General features: G+C 44.7%; 1 protein-coding gene across 1 annotated transcript in view; it reads left to right on the forward strand.

The window, feature by feature from the left end:
* The window catches only part of DNAI1 (dynein axonemal intermediate chain 1), a 298,189-nt gene that overhangs the window by 29,921 nt on the left and 254,485 nt on the right, over positions 1-13,783 (forward strand). Inside the window, exons 5-8 of the mRNA XM_054031240.1 lie at positions 5,719-5,845; positions 8,293-8,372; positions 9,752-9,877; positions 12,244-12,303. Of these exons, the coding sequence (XP_053887215.1) occupies positions 5,719-5,845; positions 8,293-8,372; positions 9,752-9,877; positions 12,244-12,303 (393 nt within the window). The remainder of the gene's footprint in view (positions 1-5,718; positions 5,846-8,292; positions 8,373-9,751; positions 9,878-12,243; positions 12,304-13,783) is intronic.

Consider the following 13,783-nt stretch of genomic DNA (forward strand, 5'->3'; position numbering starts at 1 on the left):
AAGCTCCAGGAAGGATTGTGCCTTATGAAGTCCAATCCCTCCTCCCTCAGCTTTCCAGTGCAGGAGGTGCATGCACATTCTGCATCCGTGTGGAGCTTCCTACTCCCCCAGGATGTTCAGCTAGCTCTGTGGGTTGTGCAAGGGGAGGGTGGAGTCATGGCCATGCCTCCTCGCCTCCCTCCTTGGGATGGTTTGCACCCCCTGGGGCATGTGGAGGGAGCAGTTCCCGCAGTGTCCCAGCTGCAGTACTTGGATTGTCCCTAGCCGTGAGTAGGGAGCTCAAAGGCTTGGGAAGGCACTTTGTTCTCTGGTCTCATTCCTGTGCGCCGGCGCAAAGGCCAGGGATAATTTGGCCTTGTATTTACTCTATATAAGAAAAGAAATTTAACTAGTGAGCGGAGAATCTGGCCCCCAGGGAGTGGATATGGGGCCATATCTTCCTCTCCATTACACTGGCACGATTTCACTGACTCCAGTGTTGTGGCTGTGGTGTAACAGAGAGGAGAATGTGACCCAGGGGGATGAGTTATTCATGCCCTCGGGACCTTCTCAATGACTGCAGTGGGCTCGACGTGGGGCTATGATACTTCCCTTGAAGCTGTAGTCCAGTTCATGCAGAATAAAGCAGTGTTTGCTTTAAGGAGCATTGTTACATTAGCACTTTGAGTCTGCAATGGCTTCTTATTGCTTTTGGGTGCCACTTAAGGTGTTGATATTGCTCTCCAGAGCCTTAAATGGTTTGAGTCTTAGGATACATCTGCTCTGTTATGAAAGTGTGATTGTCGCCTGGGGAGACATACCCGTGCTAGCTTTAATCTAGCTAGCCTGGATAACCATAGTAGTGTAGACGTGGCAGCATGAGTTTCAGCACAGGTTAGCAATGTGTTACACCCCCACATTAATAGGTGTTATGTGCAAGGTATAAATATTGTATATATTATATTAAATATGAACAGTTATCCCAAGTGACTTGTATTATGCTCTTCCCGCAATTCTGTTCACTCATGTCACAATATCTATAGCTATATTTATATCTATGTCTATATCCCGCAATACTCTGCAAAGCTAAACGTAGCTTTTGGCATTAGCAGATATGAAACCTGTTAAAAGCTAGATTCATGAACAGTGTGTCCTCAGACTCATAGACTCTAAGGTCAGAAGGGACCATTATGATCATCTAGTCTGACCCCCCGCATGATGCGGGCTACAAAAGCTGACCCACCCACTCCCGGAACTCAGCTATTGAAGTCCCTAAATCATGATTTAAAGACTTCAAATCGCTGAGAATCCTCCAGCAAGTGACCCCTGCCCCATGCTGCGGAGGAAGGCGAGCAGGGGGTCCTAGTAGAGCAGGGGTAGGCAACCTATGGCACGGGTGCCGAAGGCGGCACGTGAGCTGATTTTCAGTGGCACTCACACTGCCCGGGTCCTGGCCACCGGTCCGGGGGGCTCTGCATTTTAATTTAATTTTAAATGAAGGTTCTTATACATTTTAAAAACCTTATTTACTTTACATACAGCAATAGTTTAGTTATATATTATAGACTTATAGAAAAAGACCTTCTAAAAACGTTAAAATATATTACCGGCACGCAAAACCTTAAATTAGAGTGAATAAATGAAGACTCGGCACACCACTTCTGAAAGGTTGCCGACCCCTGTAGTAGAGGTTGGGTTGTGTCATCATGGCTCTTGAAATGTGGGATCTAAACCAAAGGAGAAGAAATGTACATCATGGGACAAGAAGAACACGGTAAAAAGCTGATGGGTGAATTTGAGTCTTGGGTGATGTATAGATAAGGTGACCAGACAGCAAGTGTGAAAAATCGGGACAGGAGGTGGTGTGTAATAGGCTTCTATATAATTAAAAGCCTCAAATATCGGGACTGTCCCTATAAAATCGGGACATCTGGTCACCCTATGTATAGAGAGTGCTTTTAGCTCGTAAACAACCATGCTATAAATATGGCTGGGTTTGAATGCATACTTGGGAGCACACCTGCTGTGTAAGATGAACTGCACACTTCAAGAAAACTACTTACCAGAAGGAGCAAAGAGTCAAAGGGGTAGCCGTGTTAGTCTGGATCTGTAAAAGCAGCGAAGAGTCCTGTGGCACTTTTATAGACTAACAGACATATAGGAGCATGAGCTTTCGTGGGTGAATACCCACTTCGTCGGATGCATGTAGTGGAAATTTCCAGGGGCAGGTATAAATATGCAAGCAAGAGTGAGTAAGGCTAGAGATAACGAGGTTAGTTCAATCAGGGAGGATGAGGCCCTCTTCTAGCAGTTGAGGTGTGAACACCAAGGGAGGAGAAACTGCTTTTGTAGTTGGATAGCCATTCACAGTCTTTGTTTAATCCTGAGCTGATGGTGTCAAATTTGCAGCTGAACTGGAGCTCAGCAGTTTCTCTTTCTGTGGCTACCTTTAAATCTGCTCACCATATTCTCACCAGTAACCACACACCGCACCACAGTAACTCTAACTCAGGAACCAACCCATGCAACAAACCTCGATGCCAACTCTGCCCACATATCTACACCAGCGACACCATCACAGGCCCTAACCAGATTAGCCACACCATCACCGGTTCATTCACCTGCACGTCCACCAATGTAATATACGCCATCATATGCCAGCAATGCCCCTCTGCTATGTACATCGGCCAAACTGGACAGTCCCTACGTAAAAGTATAAATGGACACAAGCCAGATATTAGCAATGGCAATATACAAAAACCTGTAGGAGAACACTTCAACCTCCCTGGCCACACAATAGCAGATTTAAAGGTAGCCATCCTGCAGCAAAAAAGCTTCAAGACCAGACTTCAAAGAGAAACTGCTGAGCTTCAGTTCATCTGCAAATTTGACACCATTAGCTCAGGATTAAACAAAGACTGTGAATGGCTATCGAACTACAAAAGCAGTTTCTCCTCCCTTGGTGTTCACACCTCAACTGCTAGAAGAGGGCCTCATCCTCCCTGATTGAACTAACTTCGTTATCTCTAGCCTGACTCACTCTTGCTTGCTTATTTATACCTGCCCCTGGAAATTTCCACTACATGCATCCGAAGAAATGGGTATTCACCCACGAAAGCTCATGCTCCTATATGTCTGTTAGTCTGTAAAGTGCCACAGGACTCTTTGCTGCTTTTCAGATCCAGACTAACACGGCTACCCCTTTGATACTTCCCAGAAGGAGTGGTATGTAAGTCTTCTTCCTGCGTTGTATTACTTTGTCTTTGTTGAACATTTTTACTATTAAACTGCAAGTGGGTGTATTTTAGACAACCAGAGTATGTACGCAGGCTCCCTAGCAGGCTTGCACTCTGGTTGCTAGCTTGTGCTGATGCCCATGCCGCCACATCTTCCCTACTATTGTTACCTGTGCTAGCTAGATTAAAGCTAGAGTGGGTACGCCTACTCCTGCTACAATTAGACCTTCACTTGCATTGTAGACGTACCCTTGGAGACTTTGCAGCATTGCAACAGCTGAAGTTAGCTGGTGTGCTGCTCTTGCTGACATCCATAGATTTGGCCATCTGGTAGAGGGCCCTGTCATGGGGGAAACCATCCCTTCAAGAAGGAAGAGGCCAATGCACCTGTGACTTATTAGCTGCCTCCCAATTGGGGTGAAAAGAAAACACCTGAGCCATATAAATGGGGAAGAGATTGAGACAGTGGAAGGTTTAGTCAGGAAAAGGGCAAGTGAGAGCTGCATGGGAGTGAAAGACTGGCCGGTGAAAGCTGCTAGAGACCAGGAGACTGTAGGAGATTCCTGAAGGAAGCTGTAGTTGGTTGCTGGGGAAGGCTGACAGCAGGAGCGCAGCAGAGAGATCTGGCTGACCTCCTCAAGCCAGAGAGCCAGTCCTGGTAGAAGGAAAGGAGAGAGCCTAGGTGTGGTGAAAGATGCCAGTGTGTTATGTGCGACGTCTGTGGACTTGATGTTGTTACATTTTAAGGGTGATCTGCACAGGGGGTGATAAATGGACTATTGTTTTGGACTTCTGTTATAGATAAAAGCACTATGTTTTCGTATAAACCAGCCCGAAGGAGAGGTATTATGGAGGCAGGTTAACAGACCAGAGGGAGTGAGGGATGTCCCCCTGGTGGGGGTGAACTTCCAGCAGAGAGACTGTGAGGGTCCCCACTGGGAAGCGTGAGGTTGCACTCCACCTGGAAGGGCTGGGGTGGCTGTCCTGGTAAAAGGACAGGAGAGGACTGTAGAAGAGCCCAGAGGTGGTGGAAGATGCTGGCGTGTGGTATGGGCTATCCTGGTGGATTAGAGGATGTGGGATTTTAAGGACTATACACACTGGGTGTGAGAAATGGACTATGTTTGGGACTCTTATTATGAAGTATTTGAACATATTTTGGTAACAAACTGGCCCCAAAGAGGAGCGTTACTGAGGCAAGAAAGCTAGTGTAGAATTACTGTGAGTCTGAGGGAGGGAAACTGAGGCAGGTGCACCTGTTCTGCTGCAGCCTGCTGCTGAAGGGTGCTCCACATGGATCTGCCTTATTACAAGCCCTTACTTGGGAACATGCTCCACCATAGGTCAGACAAGTTGCCTTTCAGAGCACGAATTTTACACCGGTGTAAGTGACAGGAAAATCAGGCCCCGTGTGTGTTTTCCACACGTTCTAATCATTTTGTGTGCTGGTGGCGGTGATGGTGTTAGGGAAGGTGTTACCATTTCCAGCACCACCTAATCCAACGTTGTGATGGAAGACTAATCTGTTCCCAACAAAGAATGCATCTTGTGGTGTTGGGGTTTTTTTTGGTTCCATATTGTTACTGACTATGAAGCAGCAGAGAATTTGGCATAATCTTCAGATATTAATTTGAGCCTGTTGTACTGGCAGTCGGAAGATCTTGTTCTACCCCAGGGGTCGGCAACCTTTCAGAAGTGGGGTGCCGAGTCTTCATTTATTCACTCTAATTTAAGGTTTTGCGTGCCAGTCATACATTTTAACCTTTTTAGAAGGTCTTTTTCTATAAGTCTATAATATATAATTAAACTATTGCTGTATGTAAAGTAAATATGGTTTTTAAAATGTATAAGAAGCTTCATTTAAAATTAAACTAAAATGCTGAGCCCCCCGGACCGGTGGCCAAAACCTGGGCAGTGTGAGTGCCACTGAAAATCAGCTCGCGTGCCGCCTTTGGCATCCGTGCTATAGGTTGCCTATCCCTGTTCTACCCTATAAACTGAGCATGAGGGAAGTGGAAGCCACTGACGGTGCTTGCGTTAGGGAAAAAAGGTGACAGGATGCACTCTGAAAGGGATAGAGTCCCCCAACTTTTACTCCACAGGTTTCAATTGGCAACACTGATTAACAGGCCCATGGATTTGATCCAAAACTCACTGTAGTCAGCGGAAAGATCCTTTGGAATCAGACCTAAATCCCTCCAATTGGAACATTCCTTGAAATTTGAACATTCCTTGAAACACACCTGATTTTTCCCTCCCCTGCTTGCCTGCCCCACCCTGGCCCCCCATATTGTTTATTTGTGGTCCTGCATACCCTGAGGCCTAGCCAGCAGTCTCGGGTTCCTGTTGGCTTGGAACCTGCAGTGAAAACAAATGTGAATAACAAATGCACCCGTTTTATCCACATACAACCTGGTCTGCGTTACCGTCTACAGGCAAAGATTGTTCCCGATAATATCATTAATCTGTCCAGATTTGATTTTTTTATCTTCTTCCTCTGTAGGAACGAGCATACAAGCCGATAAGCTATGTGGACCAACTGGCCATTCACTTCTCCTTAGATGGGAACCTGTTACTCAGAGACTCAGATGAAGGCAGACGGCAGAGTGCCAAAATAGGCTTGGAACCAGGTAAGTGTATGGGACACTGATTCAGTAAGCGCTGGTGTAGCTTACTCTGTGTGTGACAGTGAGCACGCTGGAATCTGAGGCCCGGGAATGGAGCAGCACTTATTTCTGCTAGCAGTCTTCTTTGCAGAGAAATACTGTTTATAACACAAATTGTGTATTTGCCACTTCTGACAATCTGCAAGCCAGGTGTGCACTAATACAAGGAGTTAAGTTTTTAGAAGCACTCTAGGGGATTTAGACAATCTTCCACTAAAATTAATAAGAGATACATGTCTAAGCCCTTACGCCTTGTCTACACTACACAGTTTTGTTCGCAAAAACTGCCGTTTGCTGACCAAACAGTGGAGGTGAGCACACTACAAAGCTACTTTTGGTGGCAAAACTCTGGTGTTTTGCGGACAAAATAAAACCTCCTCAACGAGAGGCATAAAGCTTTTTGTGGCAAATTTAAAGCAACAAAGCCGTCAGTGTAGACACAGCCGTTCGTTATGTCAACATAACTGGCCTCCCCCAGTATCCCACAATGCCCACCGTGACCGCTCTGCTCGCTATTTTGAATTCTGCTGCCCTGCATCTAGCTACACAGGCATGTGCCCCTCCCCTTTTAAAGCTCCAGAAAGCTTTGACATTCCTCAGCATGGAGAGCTCACAGAGCTGAGGAGGCTGTCAGAGAACTAGGGAGGGAATCACAGAACCATTAATGTGGAATGTTGTTCTTCCCCCTCCCCGCTTGCTGGGGGCAGGGGAAGGGGTGGAGAGACTGCTCAAACTACTGTCTGAACTTAAAGAGACAGCATGCTGACACACTCTCCCCCAACACACAGGTCCCCAACACATGTTTCTGTCTCTTCCCCTCACTCATGCTCCCTGTCACACACACTGCCCACCACACACACTTCAGTTGAAAAGCAGTTGGCGATCTAGTAGGATGCCCATGGAATGATGGGATTGAGAAACCTGCATCATGTGATGCTGTATCTGCCCCCTGAGGCATTGCAAAAGCACCCTGCGGCCAGTTGCACAGTGGGATAGCTACCCACAGTGCACTGCTCTCTGTGTTGATGCAAGAGCTGCTAGTGTGGACGTGCTCTGCCGACACAAGGAGCATAGTGTGGATATGCAACAGCAGTTTAATTACAGCACTTTAAGCATAACTTTTGTCGACAAAACTCTGTAGTGTAGACATAGCCTTAGATTGCTTTGAAAATCTCATTCACTGAGTTAGTGGTACCATAATTCAGAGTCTCAAAGTATGCCACCAAGCAATTCTGCATTCATGTTCCATGTGGGCAATGGAATCTTTTAGGGAGACCCTAACATTCCTGCTGCCTCTTAAAATTGTCTGATCAGTGGAGCAGAGGAATGCTGATGGTCAGAATTAACTGACAGACTAGAACTGGCCATGGATATGTGCCCTTCTAATGTGGCAGCTGCCAGGCCCAAGGGCGCTATCTTGCGAGCTCCTGAAAATCTTAGTTACCTGTGGTTCTCTGGGGTTTATGCTCCTTTCTTTGCATTAGTGTTGAAATCTCTACCAGGATTTAGAGTAAATCTATATGTAAATGGAATCCTCAATGCCATGAGTGTGTTCATCCCCGCAGCTGATAGCAGCACATTCGGGATGTCAAATTAGGCTGTAGGAGTCTGTTTGGAAGAGGAATAGGTTGTTGGATGGATAGGCTTGGTCTCCACCATGGTCTCCACAACCAGTGAGAGCTCAGATGGATAGAGCTAGATACCTGGACTAAGACATGCTTCTCTAACATGCTTATTACATTTTTTTTTCCTGTCCACACATGACCCATATTAACATAATTTGGGCACAGCCATTCTTCACAGCATGTTTAAACATAGTCATTTTTGTAGAGTAGAGAAAGTGTTTCCTAAAAAGGATGCAGCCCAAATCAGAGAGCTGAGTGAGATGTGATCTGAATTCAGCCAGGGAATTGGAACCGCTGCAACCTCTTTCTAGCAGTGGCCCTGACTCTCTCTCTGGCTTTGAACGAGCCAACTCGCCTCATTAGGTCAGTCCTCTGTAAACTGGGGACAGTAATACTGACTTACTTGGCTGGCAGGGTACTGTGATGACTAATAAGCTAGGGTTTGTAGAGTGTTTTGGAGGCGAAAGGATGTACAGGTCTGTCGCATCTTAGGCACATTTAACATGTGCGATTTCAGCTTTACGCGGTTGGCAAAAACAAAAAGAGAAAAATAACAATTTAAATCCTGTTTCTGTAGTGCGGGTGATTCCGCCCGCCATTACACTCACTGTAATTTTGACCATACGCGATTTTCGCTTTAGGCGCTGACTGCGGAACGTAACCCCAGCGTAAGATGAGACAGATCTGTAGTATCTTTGTATTCAAATGGTGGAAGATGGAAAGTGTCTGCAACACATAAAGGTGTCTATTAGCCAGAGATGATTAACATACCTGTGTTGTTGTCAGAACTGGTTCCTGTTGAGTCCACTGTGATAGAAGTTGAAGAGACAGAGGTTAAAGAAGAAGGAAGCAAAGAAGATATTCCGGTAATGCTTCACAGTCAACTGCGAGCCGTCAATATCCTTTTAAATCTTCCATTCTAAGCTCATTTTGTACATGTCTTTTGGCGTCAGCAGCATCGCCAGAGGGAACTCCAGGCTTGCTTACTTTCTCTCTGATGCAACCTACGTGTATTGTGCAAGGTGGTCTGCAGCCAACCTATTCTTTAATATGGAGGTGCTGCCCATGGAGATGAAAGTTGCCTGCATACCATGCTTTATCTTGAGCCAGATGCTCCATCCAGATGAAGCATGGTTTGCTGGGACACGTCTGTGGACAGCACTTCTGTATTCAAGCTGGAAAGCAGTTGTAATCGGTTCCATTTTGTACATGTGAAGCGTGGCCCCTGGGTTACTAGCCAATTGCTGATGTGAATCAGAGCTGAGCAAAGTTTGGAGGCCATTGTTTTCTACTACTACAATACTTATTTGTTTAATCCATTTATAAGGTGCCTGTTGCAAGGCATCTAAGTGCTATGCAATTAAAAATAATACAAATTAATACAAATAAAATGACATAAGAACCAGACAGCCATATAAAATACAGGCCAAATCCCGCAAGAGTCAAGTAAACAACGTGCAACAGGATCATTTCCTAGCTTCCTGAGAGAAACAGAAACAGTGTAACTGAGGCAAAAGCAAAGCATGAAGGTGTGAAAGGATCGAACATAAGCCAGCTGAAATAACCGAGATTGGTGGCGTGACCTAAAGGCAGCTAGTGAAGAAGGGACAATACAGTAGGAAGTTCAGTCCTTGCCCCGTCAGTATTGAACCTAGGAATCAAGAGCAGACTAATTTCAGGTGACTTTAAATGCCTGAGAGAGGGGGATACAGGCAATTATGGAAGTACTAGGAAGCCAGGATTATACATGAGATCAAAGGCCTTTGAACTATGTCACTGGGTATCCAATAGCCAGTGCAGATCACAAGGAGTGGATGTAACTAACTCACTCTATTCTATTCAAAAGAGCATGCGAGTAGTCACTTTCTGCAACTGTTAAAACCTCTAGATCAGTTTCAGATGGATCCTAATTAGGAGAGCATTACAGTAGCCCACCTTAGATAAGACAAATCCATGAGGACCATGAAGATGTCCATAGGTAGGAGAATTGTGTGGACTTTTCCAAATGAGTTAGTGGTGGTAACAGCCACATTCAACCATTCTTGCAACTTGGATCTCTGTGCTTAGAGTGGCTGAGGGTGATCTCCAAATCCCACACCCATCTCACCAATGGTGGCCCTGGACCCTGAGTTAACAGGTTACCTCTGCTAAGCACCAGCAGTCCAAGGGATAGGCATTTTGAAGTTGAAGAAAGATCTCTGATCCACTTCAGTTCTCAATTAAGCATTGCTTTATTCTTCTCTAGGCTGTATCAGCAGAGGAAGCAGGTGAAGGGGAAGAACCTCCTCCCCATTCGAGGAAGGAACAGAAGCTCACCAACCAGTTCAACTTTTGTGAGAGAGCTTCACAGACTTTCAACAACCCCGTGCGGGTATGCTGCCACTGCTCTCTTTCAATGATACACAAGCATGTGTTAGTAAAATCCTTCCTTTGTGACTGGAGTCCAGAATGCTTGTCTGTGTGTCATCTTCTGCAATCACTGCTAATATTAGTGGGGAAAAGAACCTTAACTAGTCGTACCTAAATCATTTGGGATGGGGAAAATGATGACACAGAGTAATGTTCACCAGATGGATTCTCTTATGTTCTGTCAGAGGGGTCTGGGACCTTTGAAAATCTAGGTAGTGAAATTTCAGCCTCACACACATGCTTGGGTGTAACATTTTTGTACTTGTTTCCCTAATACCAAAAAAGGAAGGATGGTCCAGTAGTTTTGGCACTAGCCTAGGACTTGGGAGATCTGGGTTCATGTCCCTTTTACCCCACAGACTTCCTGTGTGACCTTGTGCCTTGATTTTTCATCTGTAAACTAGGGATAGAAAAGCACTTCCCTCCTTGCTGGTGTGTTGGGGGAGCTAAATACATTAAAGTTGGTGAGGTGCTCAGAAACTTTGCTAATGCAAGCTATTTAAGAATGATAGATGTTCTCTGCCGCTGCTTTACATAAGCTCTCCGCACAGTGCATGTGTTTGCTCTTGCCATGACAGAAGATCAATATGGATTTGAGTCCTAAGGTTCTGAAATGCCTTTTGTGCTGAGGCCACAGTCTTTCCCAATGGGTGTGTCTCTAAGGGTATGTCCAGCTCAGATAGACGTATGCATGCAAACTTTGACTGGTAGCGCACTAAAGTAGAAGTGTAGTTTTAAAAACAAAACAAAAACCATAGCCATGGTGGGCAGGCAGAATGCACTAGATGCCTGAGTAGATGCTCAGGTGGGACTGTGCTCTGGGTGGTGAGCCCATCCCACCGCCTGTGCTGTTGTGCTAAAAAGAGAAGTGTAGCCGCACTAGCTCAATCACAGCTAGCCTGTGTATGTCTACCTGAGCTGGAAATTACACCTCCAGCTTGCGTGTAGATGGCCCACAGAACCCTTCCTAGCTGATCACCGTGCATGTGGTGTTTGACCCACAAGGAGGTCAATCCAAACTTTCCTATGAGTCCAAGATACTTGTTGCAGGGAGAAATTTCCCTCCCTTTCCCTGCAGTCCCCCAGCCCAAGTATCCATCCCTTCTTCAAAGAGCCAGAGTTCCTGCAGCCTTTCCAGCTAAGGTGTGTTCCCTTTAGATCTCATTGGTCTCCCAACCTGGCCTAGCCAATGAGAAAAGTCAAGGGGCTGCAGGAATTAGTGCTGATGATTTGGGTCGTGCTCTTTCCTCGGAGTCAGTACTGAACTGATGTTCGAGGACAGTGCTAAGGGGTCCTGCGATGCTGGATAATGCTGCCTTTTAAAAGCAATGTCACCCCAAGCTCCTGACCACTTGTGCTTATTGAAGATCTCATGACATGTTTTAAAAGAGGAGGGGTATCCACTCTTGTGTCTTGGCTCACTTGAGTAATTGTATTCCGCTGAACTAAAATGCTCCTGTAGTTTTACATGAACACAGAATTCTTTACTTTTTGTTTTAGAACCAAATTCTGTTCTCAGCTCTGTATGTGGAGTTCCATAGATGATAATGGGATTTGCTTGGGTATTTAAAAGCAATATGTGGCCCTTAAGCCATTGTGTAGTGTTGCTGTTAAAGATGTGCCACATTCCCTCCCAGAGCCTGCTTCACCTCAGAGGTCAGTGAAGTGATATATATATATATATGGAGTTGCTCAAACATTTTCCAACTGAACAGTTTTCCGCCAGAAAATGTTGATTTGATGAAATTGAAATGTTTCATGGGAACGTACCAATTTCATTGAAATGTTTGATGGGGGAATTATCACAATATTTTGTTTTGACTTTATATTTTGTCATTTATAATATAAAAATACAAAGGTTGAAACACTTCAACTTTTATGAAATATAATATAATAGTCAAAATGAGAAAGTTGGAATGAAATGCTTTGACCTCAACAACATATTTGTAAGGTCAAAATGAAAAATTTCAGACTATTTAATTTTGTGAAAAATTCCAAGATTTTGACTTTTCATCCCAATTTGGGACAAAACCAAACGTCAAAATCTTGGAATCTCCCACAGAATGGAAAGTCTGTGTTCTACCTAGCTCTTTCTCTAGTGTTGGAATCCTCATTTAGTAACATTTCTATAGCACTTTGGGATCCATTTGGATGACAGTTGCTATACATATGCAACACCATGATCACTCCCCCTGCTTGGTAAATGAAAAACTCTAGGCTGCTTCCACAGCTGGACTCTTCTAGGGAACAAAGCTTCTGCTAAAGGAGATGAGGATTTTCACGACTGTAGTCACTTGTAGATTCACTTTCATTTATATTATTTTTCAGGAAAGAGCATGTCAAATGGAGCCTCCACCTAGAGCAACCTTTTCTGCCACTGCTAATCAGGTAAACCCTTTTCCTTTTGTTGTATGCAGTGTCAGTCCCAGGATATCAAGTTGGTCCAATAAAAGATAGTACCTCCCCCACCTTGTCCCTTTTCCTTTTTGTAAGTTTTTACTGTATCTTTACGGGAGTGGGATAAGGGACTGGAGAGGAAAACGTGGTGATGTAAGTAATCCTGTATGTGTTTTTAACAATGGAAGACACTCAGATACTAAGGTCTTGGTTCCAGACCTGGACCCACCACCGAACAGAATAGAATTTTTAATATACCTGAGTATGGCACTGTAATAGGAAACAAAATGAGGTTATGAGGGGCCCAATGCGGGTTGCCCCCAACTGAAGACAAATTGAGAGAGGTTAGGCTAGGCTGGACGTGTCCATTGGAGACCTGAGAGCTGCACTGTGAGGCTGGCCCTTGCAATGATCTCAGGTGGAAGATGACCAAGGTGGGAGGCCAAAGACATGGTACATGGACTAGATATCAGCAGACCTTAAAGAGACCAATTTGCACAACAGCCGGGCATATGTTTATGAGTTTTGGAAGAAGGCTGTAGAAATTGCTTATACCAGATAGGGAAGTGGCAAGAAAAAAGAAGTGTGGCACTGCTAACCAAGGCTCTCATCCCCTGCATTATTCCTAAAGAGTGAAGGACTATTCTCCCGAAGAGCATGTCTCAGAGGTTCTATGTCCAACTAGTTATCACCCCACTTATTAACTATGAGCCAGCCTGGCCAACCTCCCCTCCAGGAAGTCTGAAAGGAACATCCAGTGTATGGAACCGCCAAAGATTTGCTTCCTATTCTGGGGAGTTTTCCATGGAGTTTACAAATATTTGAAAAGTGCAAGATTGTGTGGGTTTTTTCCATCCATTGTCTAAACCATCTAGGAGAGGAAACAACAATTTTTTGTAATGGAGTCAAATGTAAGAAATGCAGTAAAAAAACACGGCGGGCCAGATTTGCAGTCTGTGTAAATTGACATAGCGTCATTATAGGTGATGGGGGTACACCAATTTACACCAAGTGAAGATCTGTCCCCAATTTGTTGTATGGAATTTTCTGTCTCTTTAAAAAGCATTTTGAAAAAAATAAATATTAAGCTAACGCTTTTTACACCTGAAATTCACCAATGCTTTCGCGGAGTATGGAATCCAGCCAGTTTCACTGATTGTTTCATAGAAGCTTAATGGTCTATTTGTGATTGTTACTGATATCTGACAGTTGGCCCAGTCTGTGCTGATTTGTCCATTGTACTGGAGACACAACAGTGCACAGGACAAAGTATTAATTTAACTACATTAACTGAAAAAACCTCTAATGTAGCAGTGTGGTATGGGGAAGGGAAAATGCACCTTTGTTATGCTGAAAAACATTGCCCCAGATTATTCCTTATCTGGAGATCAGAGCATATAATTAGCATGATGTACAAAGTGCTCATCTGTCACAGGCTGGAGGAGTTCTCTTCTGACCATTTTCTGATAAT

The sequence above is a fragment of the Malaclemys terrapin genome, chromosome 6, assembly GCF_027887155.1.
Source record: "Malaclemys terrapin pileata isolate rMalTer1 chromosome 6, rMalTer1.hap1, whole genome shotgun sequence".
NCBI lineage: Eukaryota > Metazoa > Chordata > Testudines > Emydidae > Malaclemys > Malaclemys terrapin.